At 48.2% G+C, this 12,225-nt stretch overlaps 4 protein-coding genes across 4 annotated transcripts; 2 read left to right on the top strand and 2 right to left on the bottom strand.

The window, feature by feature from the left end:
• Window positions 1–1,457: 1,457 nt before the first annotated feature.
• PKP2 (putative protein kinase) lies at window positions 1,458–2,549 on the top strand (the record flags this gene model as incomplete). The annotated part of the gene is made up of 2 exons (XM_049249837.1): window positions 1,458–1,691; window positions 1,740–2,549. The coding sequence occupies 2 exons, from the start codon at window positions 1,458–1,460 to the stop codon at window positions 2,547–2,549; spliced, it is 1,044 nt and encodes a 347-aa protein (XP_049110997.1).
• Window positions 2,550–2,966: 417 nt separating this feature from the next.
• On the top strand, window positions 2,967–5,344 carry LOZ57_000738 (uncharacterized protein; the record flags this gene model as incomplete). The annotated part of the gene is made up of 3 exons (XM_049249836.1): window positions 2,967–3,071; window positions 3,128–3,214; window positions 3,278–5,344. The coding sequence occupies 3 exons, from the start codon at window positions 2,967–2,969 to the stop codon at window positions 5,342–5,344; spliced, it is 2,259 nt and encodes a 752-aa protein (XP_049110996.1).
• A 1,442-nt stretch (window positions 5,345–6,786) lies between these two features.
• SPC3 (Signal peptidase complex subunit) lies at window positions 6,787–7,710 on the bottom strand (the record flags this gene model as incomplete). The annotated part of the gene is made up of 3 exons (XM_049249835.1): window positions 6,787–7,319; window positions 7,406–7,479; window positions 7,568–7,710. 3 exons carry the CDS (start codon window positions 7,708–7,710, stop codon window positions 6,787–6,789), a joined length of 750 nt encoding a protein of 249 aa, XP_049110995.1.
• A 518-nt stretch (window positions 7,711–8,228) lies between these two features.
• On the bottom strand, window positions 8,229–12,090 carry LOZ57_000736 (uncharacterized protein; the record flags this gene model as incomplete). The annotated part of the gene is made up of 8 exons (XM_049249834.1): window positions 8,229–9,873; window positions 9,921–9,980; window positions 10,039–10,425; window positions 10,477–11,528; window positions 11,586–11,664; window positions 11,734–11,799; window positions 11,855–11,940; window positions 12,028–12,090. 8 exons carry the CDS (start codon window positions 12,088–12,090, stop codon window positions 8,229–8,231), a joined length of 3,438 nt encoding a protein of 1,145 aa, XP_049110994.1.
• Between the last annotated feature and the right edge of the window lie 135 nt (window positions 12,091–12,225).

The following is a 12,225-nucleotide window of genomic DNA, read 5'->3' as shown; positions in this document are numbered from 1 at the left end:
CCAAATGGCACGGGGCGGGCACACACAGCAGGCTCAGAATGCCAGGGATCTTCAAAGAAAATCAACAGATTGGGTGGGCAAACAGAAATACCATGGAACGGCCAGAAACACAAAGGCGGCACGCAACAGACCAGCAGTGGTTCAAGGACAGCAGCAGTATATTTCCTGCATGCCAAAATTCACGTAATCAGGGTTGATGCAAACCCCGCTGTGTCCACAGTCTACGCCATGGCCTAGTGCTGGGCAAGCGCGGCGAGAAGCCAACTGCCACGACCGGTCTGCTATTCACACGGCATCTGGGCAGTCACTGTGGGTGGCGGTGGTATAGCAGGAGGGCAGCAGGGAAGTCTAAGAGTGACGTGGCATGGTTCTCCATTCACCAGCTGTTTGCCACGACAAGGCACCGATGCCACATACATACTACTGGGGCAGCGCCGCTCTGGGCAGACAGGCTGCAGAACACAGGGCTGCAGCAGCCTGGGTGCTTTGCAGTTTGCTGCTTTGCCTCCGCAGCCGGCCCTGCAAGACATGGATCTGCCAGGCCAAAGTCCAAACGCACAGAGAAAAAAGAAACCTCGCCCACCAGCCGCGGACAGGGAACAGCTATCATGTACAGAGTACTTAGCTATTAGTTCATTAACTATGTAGTTAGCGGCGGCGCTGGGCTAAGCGGTGCCGTGAGCTAGGCTGCAGGGACTCAGAGCAGAGCCAGCAGCCGTAGAGGCCGCGAGTCAGCGCCCAGCCGGCGTGTCCAGGGGAGTCGTGGCCCTGTAGTTACCCCGTAGAGATCAACCAACTAACTGATAGGTAAGAGACCAGATCGCGACGGCGATGACGACGGGCGAGAGGGCCGGTGTCGGGTTCAGGCGCTGTGGCCGCCGAAGTGGCAAGTTTCACCGCCCGGCATGACACGACCTTTGCGGTCACACCCAAAACCCCATCCCTGGCGCTCCCGGAGCTGCCTCTGCACCACCCAGCCCGCGGCCATGTCCTAGCCCCCCTGCGATGTGTTGTCTCGGGCGATGCTGATGAGACGCTCCTTGCCTGCTCTCTGCTGCCGTGCCGTTGCGTCTGCTAACCGCCTGAATGCGTGAATGGCAGGGCGCGATGTTGTGCTGCAGATCCCGTCAGTGCTGGCAGGACATTCCGCGGGCACGCCGCCCGCTTGCAAGGCAGTTGTCGCGAGACTCGCAGCGCCCTCCGCCCTGGCGGCCTGGCACGTCTCTTGATGAGTATGTGCTGTCTCTTTCCGGTGCCGCTGCCTGCAGAACTGACGCCCGCTGGGTAGATGGGTGGAACGAAACGTCCGGCCGATCAGCCTCCGACAATTGACCTTCTTCGGCCGCACCTTGACGGAGAATCGACTGATCAGCTCTGCCAATTATGTGCGCACTGAGCTTCCCACGAGACTGGCACATCGTCTGCGCGACATGCAGAGACTGCCCTACGTCGTCGTCATGAACCCACACCTCTCTCATGTCTACGAGCTATATTACAGGGCCTTCGAACGGTTCCGCTGCCTTCCCGAGATTAGAACGCTGGAGGACAACGCCCGCTATTGCGACATGCTCCGGAAGACGCTCAAGGAACACCTGACTGTCATCCCTAATCTCGCCATGGGAGTCATAGAATGTCAAGACCTGGTGAAACCTGACCACATGGATCGGTTTATGAATACTATGCTACGTGCAGTATGACTGGCGCCCGTTCATTGTATAGAAGGTAACAATACTGACCAGGAGCAGCGCATATCAAGACGAGTCATTGCCGAACAGCACCTCGCTCTTACAGACACCTTCAATACGCCTTGGCATTTTCCAGAGTCTACATCACGCACTGATCTGAATGCTGACTTTGTTGGCGAGGTGTTCCTGAAATGCAATGCAAAAGATGTGGTTGAACGATGCGGGAAACTCACCCAGGATCTGTTACGGCCTTCCCTAGAATCCGGCCAAAAAGTGCCCGAGATCAGAGTACAGGGTCATCTAGGGGCAACTTTTCCATATATACAGGGCCATCTTGAATACATTATTGGCGAGATACTACGGAATTCGATACAAGCAGTTACTGAGAAATACGGTAACTCCACTGTCGACCCGCCTCCGATTGATGTCTTGATCTGCGAGGCACCTCAACACGTCATCATCCGCGTTTCTGACCAAGGTGGGGGAATTCCGCGGGACATCCTCCCGTATCTGTGGTCATTTTGCAAAGGACCTCGAACGGAGACGCGCCTTCACAATCTTGGCTTAGTTCCCACCCTGGCCGCGACGATGCAAGAGCTTAAAGCGCAACCTGGCGAAAAAAATAGAGGCTCTAATAAATCCAAGTCCTACCATGAAAGCTCTCTCGCGCCGCTTAGCTCACGACCGCCCAATTTGCGCCTTGGTATGGGTTTACCGATGAGTCGAGTGTATGCGGAATACTGGGCAGGAAGTTTAGAAGTCCATAGTCTTGAAGGCTACGGCGTTGACGCATTTTTGCAAATTTCAAAGTTGGGCAATAAGAACGAGCAAGTCACTACGAGAGCATCCATAGACGCCGTTTGATTTTCATCCCCTCCTGTTGTCCCAAAATACAGGCTTGACCGCCTGAGTTTCTCTGTACAGCGGCGCATTTTAATAGCACACTCCCCATTCTCTGCTTCAGATACCAATACACGCCATTCTTATTTCCGGGAACCCTGTCCGTGACATAGAGTAATGATATCCTCAGTATGTATCGACTTTGACTACTCTTCCACCCGAGTCATTGCTCCTCCCCGGCAAGACCTCGCTGCTTGCCTGACTCTCTAAGCGAGCCAATGCCCCACGGCCCTTTCCTTTTCGAAGAACGAAAACATCTCGAGCACCGACAATCACGCATGGTCGATCTTAAGCTCTTTATCCGGTGTCGCTATAGTGTATATCTACAAATCCTTGCAGCGCCATATCCGTTATCCAAGTTAATCTGTGTCATTACCACCCATGTCCAACTGTCAACCTTCCGCCTCTTTACGGGAGAGCGATGACGAGGGAAAGTCAGTCTTCCAAAAACACAAAAACGCGCAACTCCAAGTATATACCAAACCGGTGGGTGCCAATTAACCTTTGTGAGTGGTTCATCGGGCTCATGATAATTCTCCCAGTCAGGATTGGCCCATGGCAATGCATCATATGGCCATCGAAACCATAGTTCATCTAGCTGCAAAGCGATGTTGTCCTCTGATATGAGTGTCAGTACCCTTCTGGATTTGAATCTAGGACGTCGCTATGGCTGATATTAGATGCCGTGGTAGATGTCCGAGAGCAAAGACCTAAATCTTCGTGCCCAAATGTTGCCCAAAAAGAAATTCGTTCTTACTGGAAAATCTTTCCCGCCAATGGACGTCTTGGCTGATATTTATTCCCCCTTAATTCACTTGTATCGCGATGGAGATCTGCCTTGGGCAGATAAGGGCCCTTGCCATGAAGCGCCAGCGATCCGTCATATTGATATGTCTCGAGTCTGGAAGGGCTTTAAACTTGATGAGGTGGAACAGCTGTTGCTTTGGGAGAAGAGTTTTCGGACAGCTCTTTCCAGCCTCTTACACGAAAAACTTCTTTTTCTTGAAAACTTTTTACATTTTGCGGATATCAGTCAGCCAGGGTGTCTAAGAGGAAAGCAGCCAGCGCCTTACCATTTGATTGTGAGCCTGGCTGAGGTCGTCCTAGCCACTGAATATCATTATAAACAGGCTTTCCGAAATTTTCGTTGCCCGTCCTTTACGCTCAATACAGTAAGCGAAATTATTCGCCTTCACGACTGTTTCACTAATACCGGCCCGGAACCTGGAGATTTACATATTGGTATAAGGATTAAGGACCTTGGCTATTTTGACCACAATCTGCGTATTGATGAATTCGCTGTCGGAGCCTTATGGAACCCCGACTACCTCTCCTTTGAACCGTTTGAGCATCCGGCTGCTGAAGGTGAGGAATTTGTATTAATTCCAAAATACACTTCACCGGCTCGTGGCGACTTGAATTTTGGGGGCTGTTCTACCAAGAGTATTATATTCTCGACAACCGCACACTGGCTTACATGGGACGAGAATATGCGTGGCTTTCAAGGGATCGTACCGTTTTCTTCAGATGTCGACGAGCAAAGGCTACTGGACGCGAATATTATCATGGAGGATAAAGATAGTATCTCCTATAACCTCCACTTTATAGTCAAGGCTGAATATACGCAGTTTTTCTTCAGAGTGGCACGTTTTGAGCAGACAATTAGAGTGAAAGTGGTGATCAGTATATTAAAAAGAGCTGACAGTACAATGGCCAGTAAACTGACTTCTAATCAGTTCAGCATTCCTGAGCAATCGTCCTCGATGTCATCATCGAATGAGACTGGACACGAGGAAGGCCAGAACTCCCCGGGTGGCGTGTCAGTAAATATGGGAGATCAGCCTACTAATGAAATTCCCCCGCATGATGGTTACAAAAAAAATCCTAATGGTTTAGACCTGCTGTCTAGCTTTTTTAAGATGTCCGGGTCACCTCCTCACTGTCAAAATTATCTCGGGTATCCCAGTATTCCTTTGAGCCTTGGGTGCAGTACTGTTCAGACTGACGATCTATGTGAGCCAGCGTCTTTCAAACCTACATTTCAACAAGATTCCAAGTGTGTTGGCATGCTTCCTGCTGTGATCCAGCATTTAGAGGCGGTTATGGCCGCCAACCAAAATACATGTATGGAACACCAAGATACTTCTACACTACACTCTCAACTGGTTGCCTACGTCGAAAGAATTCGAGAACATCAACCACAGACTGAAAGATCTCCTATCCAGAAAGAAACCGAGGTTTTTTTTGATCATTCCGCTCCTCGCCTTCCTGGACTGGGCCTGTTGCCTTACGGGGAATTTGCTTTTACGAATGGCCCCGTTTCCAGCACATTACAATATTGTACGCAGCCAGGCGATTTTTCAATACATGGAGAATTTGATGGCCGGTTCACCCATGATAACATATCGGTTGTAGAACAACACACCTCAAGAGCAGCAGCCCCCTCTTCATTAATGCGCCATGGCCTCCCTACACCACCAAATCATGCCACAGAACCAGCCAGCACTTCGGAAGGCAACGCAGAGATTACAGAAGGCTACCCGTGGCTGATTGGGCTCCAGGGAAGAGATACTTTTGTGCAAATGCTGAAGGACAACTTTGGCAATGAACAAGCCTATCATGAGGATAATGAGATGACTCTTTCCTCTTGCTTTGGAGACCCAGACTTCTTTGAGAATGAGGATGAGGATGAGGATGAGGATGAGGAGTATGATATTAGTAGAGCTGACCCCTATAGTGAATGTGAGGAAGAACTATGAACAAGAGTCGCCGTTCCCCGACAGGGTTAATTAATGTGACGCCTGACAACATCAGGGGCTCTGTTATGTATATACATACATGCTGTATACATATATACGTACACTCATATGCCCCATCCCGCTAGCTGAAGTGCTACGACGAGTGTGCGAGCTATTAGCATTTACACCCTTGTCCAAGACAAATTTATAGTATTTTGTACCGGTTCCTTCCTGCACACGGAGGGTTGCTTCCGCATCAAACATTCCGCCGCGACAGAAAGAGCTATCGGCGAGAAGAGTGTTGTTTTCTCTTTTCTGCCACAGACTTGCGGCTTCATTGAATTCACGATTACTGTCTAAATTCAGCTGCCGCTTGCCCCCATATCTTATTTTCATTCTCAGGGTTTTGCCAGCACAGACACCGAGCTTTACGAATACTCGCCAGCTGCACGCGCGTTATTTTCGATCGGATATTTTGCAAAATGGCCGAATTGTGCTCTGCCTTCATCCTTATCATTGGGACACTCTTCTGTATGTGACGTTCTAGAAGAAAATTAAGCGATGCTGACTATTTTCTTCATTTAGTACCGCCTCTCGGCGTCTTCTTCGTCGGCGGCTGCTCGACAGATTTGTTAATTAACATCGTGCTTACCATGCTTGGGTGCGTCGACCACCTGTGACCAACAGCCCAGTCCTTGCTTCTGACGTGCCTCTTTGATACAGGTACTTCCCAGGGCATATCCATGCCTTCTACTGCGAATACGTCTATTATGACCGTCGGGCAAGAGGACCTGCTGGCCGCCTTGTTGCCCGGCCGGCACCGTGCATATTTTCAAAACGCATCCAGAATGGCGGCGAGGTTTCAAGGGACTTCCACCATCCCGCCCCTATTTCTTCCTTTAACCCTACTGTAAATGGACATACGCCTGACGGTAGTCCGGTACAGCAGAATTGGGCTCCGGCGCAACCGTTGAACTAGAGAATATGCTATTTCGCCTTGATGCAGCGTGTGAAAGCGGTCAGCGGGTGGCAGTAGTTCTTGAACGTGTATTCTTTTGAGTGTCCCATGCGACGCTCTTTCCCGGAGCAGTCTCTATCCTTACGACTCGCAATATTGGAGAATAATGTTATCGATACCCCCCTACTTTCGATGGCGCAGGAAGTTCCGGCGATACCTAATTAACACCCTAAAACGTCCACGCCTTCGCTCAGCCGACATAGATAGTGGCACCTGGCAAAGCCAAATTGAGAGACTGCTGTGAAGTATGGTTGAAGCATGTCATGTACATACATACGTATTATGTACAGGCGACTTGTAGTCTCTAACCACGGCCCAATCTGCTTATGCGCTTGGAGCGGTGCTGATAAATGGAACAAGTCCAAAAAGTTTTTTTTGTACAGCGGTAAAAATGAGTTAAAAGAGATATTATGAGATGTGGGTTCTATGGAGAATTTGACGTAGCCTACTTCTGAGACGACGTAGTCTTTCCCTTCAATGGTGGAAAGTTAAACGATTCGCTTCTACCCGCTCTTGCGCCTGGAATAAAGGCAGGCGTAAAAATTCCAGCAAGATTGTTTTCAATGTTCGTTCCTGCATTCCACTGTAGCGCGCCAATCCAAGGCTGAACATTCCATCCGACAATTAACGACGCATTCTTCCTTTCCGCAACAGAGCCGGAGATATCAGTGATTTGGTACTTGGGCCTCTGATTGCGCAGTTTTATTTTGCCAGGGATTTTTTGCGCTTTCTTAGTATTAGCGTTCTGGCGCGTTTTCTTTTTATCGGCACTTGATGTGCTGGGGAAATAACGTGATCTGAGAGACGAGAATGAATATGGTGAGACAGTTGCGGGGATTATAGTGTCCCAAATTACGGATTCGGTAATGGCAGTGAGATTCTTCGGGGAAGAGGAGCTCGTAGAAACAGTGGAGGGATAGGATGCAAGAACATAAACGAAAAGCTGCTTAGTGTTCCAATTGAAGAGGGAGGAAAGATCTGGGATTGGAGCTGTTAGCAAACGTTTCGGTCTTTCATTCTCGTCTTTTGGAAGATCTGGAGGGAGCCGGGGATCGAAAACGTACCAGCATCTAAATCAAATTTTATTTGGGCGTATTCCTCTCTTTTAACAGAGTAATAATGTGGTCGACCTCTGACGCTGTTTAGGAGCGACAAATGTCAGTCAAATATAAAATACAGACTCAAGTAAAATACCCATTGATTAGAAAGCAGAGATGCCATCTTACACTTGTATATTTGATAATTTCACACTTGTGATGGGCTCGGCAGGGTGTAGCACGACAGAGAAAGCAGTTAACACTCCCAGCACCAATGCAACACTGGTGAAAAAGCCGAACACGCCTTGGATGCGGTTGAGGGCAGAATGCATGGCGCCGGCGGAGAAGCCCAAAGCAGCTGAGGGATTGAGAAGAGCAGCTCTTGGAGGAGTGGATGGTTGCTGTGCTGCGCGTGGGAGCTCGGCGTCGTTAAGCTTGCCGTGAACTGGCCCGATTGATAAGATTAGATTCTGCTGAGTCACTTCTGAGTAAGAGACATGTACAAATGTCTGGCAATTTGGTTGACCACACAAAACATGACCATGCCATATTCCTAATAAGGCGTTCACCTTCGTAGTTGAGTCGCTTGATCATTTGATACAATTGATTCTGGAGCGAGTATGTAACTATCCTATGTATCCACATGGCTTAGTTACTTATATCAAATTATACATAACTATATGCATATCACGCTCTCCAGCAAGAAAATAAAAATACTCCACTAAATGCAAATAGAAAGAGGCCTTCACACGTCATGTAAATATCGTATAAGTAAAAAAGATATGATAAATTCACACATAAAAGAAATAGTATCGTTCTTCAAGTTTCCACCTTTGATTCTCGAACGTTTTTACAGTATAGGGCTTCTCGGAATGTATCCGTCATTAATCTGATCAGCCTGCAACGTGCGCTCTACCGAAGGCGGAGTTTCGGGCACCTCCACGATGTCGAGCTTTCGCAACTCTCGGGGTGCTTGTGACTCATACACTAGCTCTTCAAGCTCGTCGATGAAAGGGTCAGTGGAATAGACCCGCTCGCCTGGCGCGAGAACAGCCGGAGAGGTAAGATGCGGCGGAGATACCTTATCAGGCATGGGGGGTGTGCCTGGTATGGGGGTAGGCAAACGGGAACAGCAGCCAGGCGCCCCATCCGAAGTACCACAATCCGAAGAGGCACGGGGATTGATGTTCTTCTCAAGGGGCGACTTCTCTGAACTGTCCTTCGATTGACCAAACTCGGCGGCCAATGCAGAAGGTTCGGGTTGGGATTCGATATGCATCTGCTGCTCTTTCGGACTTTCGACTTCCGCATCCACCAGCAATATATTTAGTGGTTCTGTATCTACTAGCATCGAACCATTCTGCTGCTCTTCTTCTTCGTCATAGAGCTTATTCAAAAAGGCATAGAGACGACGGCGAAGTACTCCGGATTTCAAATTTGGCCAGTCCGCTGTCGCGTGCATTTCTCTCTGAAGTAGTTTGGTCACGAATGTATCTGGATCTTGAACAAAGTTTTCAAGATATGCCAAAAGGTAGAGGCCGCAGTCGGAGTAGTTGGGTTGGAGGGGAATCTGTTGTGCCGTCATTCCTTTGATAGTCTTACTGTCTATGGTGATGCCTCGTTTTGATTTCGCCTCTTCTTCAAGATATTCACGTAAGATTTTGATCGTGGGTGATCTTGAGCAACCCAGCGAATCAAAGGTAATGATAACAGGCTGTTTCGGCTCGAGTTTCGGTAACGAAGGGCGAGACTTGTGCCGCTTCTTTTTTAATCTCAACGTAGAGCTTTTTTCTTGGCTGTCCTCCAGCTTGGACTGACGTCGTGGGGTGGATGGTGCTGAGGTCTTGTGTTGAAGGCTGCATTGTACGGCTATTTGGTTCTCGTCTTCCTCTGGCCAGTCGTCTTTCCCCGCATCAATGGATTGTTTGGAAATATCCCCATGCCCAATAGGGGAAGAACATTCTACCGATTTCCCCGAGGAGACCAATGAACTGAAAGAATGTGTAAAAGTTTCATCCTTACCCTTTGCTAGTCGGCCATTATTATACCCATGTTCCGGTCCTTCGAAGCTCTCGTTCTCGCTTTGGCCGTCGACGGTAGTCCCACGGTCTTTGACATGCGTACTGTTGGAGTTGGCTTCAAATAGAGTAGGCAAATTGCAAATGATGGCCATATACCAATGAGCATTTTCGTTTATAGGGATGACCACATAGTCACAACTGAATATATCAATGGCCCTAGTCCATTTCTCCACACCCTGGTAATTTATTCCCTTCTTCCCTTTGGGGGTATTCTTTAAACTGGCGTAAAAGAAAGTGTTAAAAAAGTAGGTTCTTTGCAGAACCTCAACGCGCTTTCGTTCTAGGTGGTGCTCAAGGAATCGAATGTAGAAACTGATGAGATTGTCATTCAAGAACTCCCCATCCCCAAGGCGCGTTAAATCGTGAGCCTCTACTTCCGCTCTTTTCTTGCCAGTTTTAGGATATATAAGAGGCCTAGTAGGAGTTAGTTCTAATCTAAAGCCGTATTTAAATAAACCTACTTCGTCCATCTCTTTTCAGTCTTCAAACCAATGGGTATCTCTGATAGTATCTCTTCATCGCTTTGTACAAGGTGAGTATTTCACACGTTCGGCAGTTGAGAAGGAGGTGCGGACATACCTCTCGATAGATACACGTTTCTGGCGTGCGCTTGACCGTGTCATATGCGTATTGGGCGTAGTTTTCTGGTAAATTCTAACAGGGATGGGTATGCCTCCGTGTAGCTCACTCGCTTGAGGGTGGGCATGGCAGGGATTAGAGAATGACTCGGCTGGTGTCCCGAGGCTTGCAGAATTAAAGGCTCTCTGTGCCCGGATTGGAATCGTCATCTCCTTTGAAGAATCAGCGGATTCATTTAGAAGTCGATCGCTGAGTTTGGAGCGTTTAATTTTTGATGGTCCTGGGAAAAAAACATAATCATTTACAATTTCTTTTGGGCTTGGTCTTTTGAGATGGGATGAGGGCCTCGCAGATCTTTCACTGGCGAATGCCCTATCCATCCAGGAACTAGATCGAGTTAGTTTCGGTAAACTAAGTCCATCCAGGTGAATCAATTACCTTTCCTTTAAATTCTTCTTAACGCCCGGTACTAGGCGTTGAAGAAGGCCACAAAACGTCTCACGATCTTCACCGTTTGCGAATATCATATCCGCAGTGTCGCTTGAAGTAGAAGATTTTGAAAACTTGAGACGGATTTTTGAAAGGCTACTTCGGTCGTCATGGAGTATTTTAATAACCTTCTTGATATCGTACGTGTTGGACGACAACCGATTTTTGGTCGCCTTAACACGAAGGGTAAACCCACTTTTGTCCACTACAAGCTGCGAAGGCTCATTGATCGCACTAACCCCAGAATGGAAAACAGTAAGAGGGAATTTTGCATCTTCTGTATCTCTATTCCTGAGCCTGGTTTGGGTCCGAGAGGTCGATGAAAATTGAGTGGGCTGTATGTCGCTCGGTGACACAGTTCGTGTTTTCCAGAAGTCACCTTGCGTTCTGTCACCTTGCAGTTCATCAGGACTATCTTGCCTTATTAATTTATGACCGTCAGAAGCCTTTTGATTACGGGTGTCTCGCATTCGATTTTCACTTGACCTGTAGACAGGGATCTCAACAGCTGATATAACAGAGTCCATCTTTTGGCAGTTCTGATTGGAACTTTGAGCCGCTGCGCGATCGACACGTTCTTGCTTTGCACTTTTCATAAAAGCTTCCGGATCGAAGCACTCAAGTTGGTTGCTGGAACAGCTAGAGGATGCTTTTTTATCTTCAGTCGAACATGGGCCGCATTGAGTGTCTTTGGTTTCCCAATACTCAGATAATGATGGCAGCCCTCTTGATTTCACCCGACTATTTGGGGAGTTTCGAAGTAGAGATTTGCTTATAATAGAGGTGGGATTTGTGGATGATGCAGAGTTTGGTATAATAGTTTCCTCGTCGTCCAGTTCGATTACAGCCGCATTCTCAGTCTTTCTCTTCTTTCGTGGGGAGCCACCACTTTCGTTGACTGATATCTCTATACCAGGTTTTGATACAAAAAATGGGCTAATGGTGGCGGGTTTTTTTGCACGATGACCAAGGGTATTCGTAGGCTTGAAGGTCGAAAGGGACTATATATCGGTTAGTCGGGGACAAAAGGGGTGGTAGAAAGCAACCGTTCATCGTACTTTGAGAGCTGAAATAGATTTTGGTTTGGTGATAGTCGATGTACCAGGAGTATTTATTTTAACTGCATTTGGGTCGGCCCTATACAGCGACTCTTGTCAGCTGAAATGCCCCAGCAGGGCGATATAACAAGTCAACCGGAAGGCATACCGATAGTTCCCCAAAAGCCTCTTTTCGTCAGCAAGTTGCATCGTATCGGCTGCTCCGACAGGCCCACTATTTCAATTGTGAGCCTACATCCACTACATGCGGATCTCGGGGAGACAGCCACCTCTCTTTTTTCCCAGCACTAAGGCCAAAGCCAGCCTTGGTTTCCTGTGATTGCCGGACATTGAAAGGACCAGGTGTAAGATGGACCTATGTCAAATAATACAAATCAGCAATAGATCACTAGTAGTCACTGGGATCACTCAGTCATCAATCACTTTGGTTGTATAAACATACAGTATGCTGGTCAAGATTTCTGACACTGTTGTCAAGTACACCGTCCTTCCTCACGCCATGCATCTGAAGTTGTAACCAAGCGCGTCGGCCAGGGGGTTGGGTTGGTCGTGTGCGTTGTGCAAAGGAGAGAATTAAATCATGAGGACACTAGGCTGGCTACGAGGCCCATGTGAGAGGCAGGACGGTGGGTTGCAAATT

This window comes from Ophidiomyces ophidiicola (assembly GCF_022830035.1).
Source record: "Ophidiomyces ophidiicola strain CBS 122913 chromosome Unknown scaffold_2, whole genome shotgun sequence".
Lineage (NCBI taxonomy): Eukaryota > Fungi > Ascomycota > Eurotiomycetes > Onygenales > Onygenaceae > Ophidiomyces > Ophidiomyces ophidiicola.
Note: the sequence above shows the minus strand (reverse complement) of the source record. Positions and strands in the feature narration are given on the sequence as shown.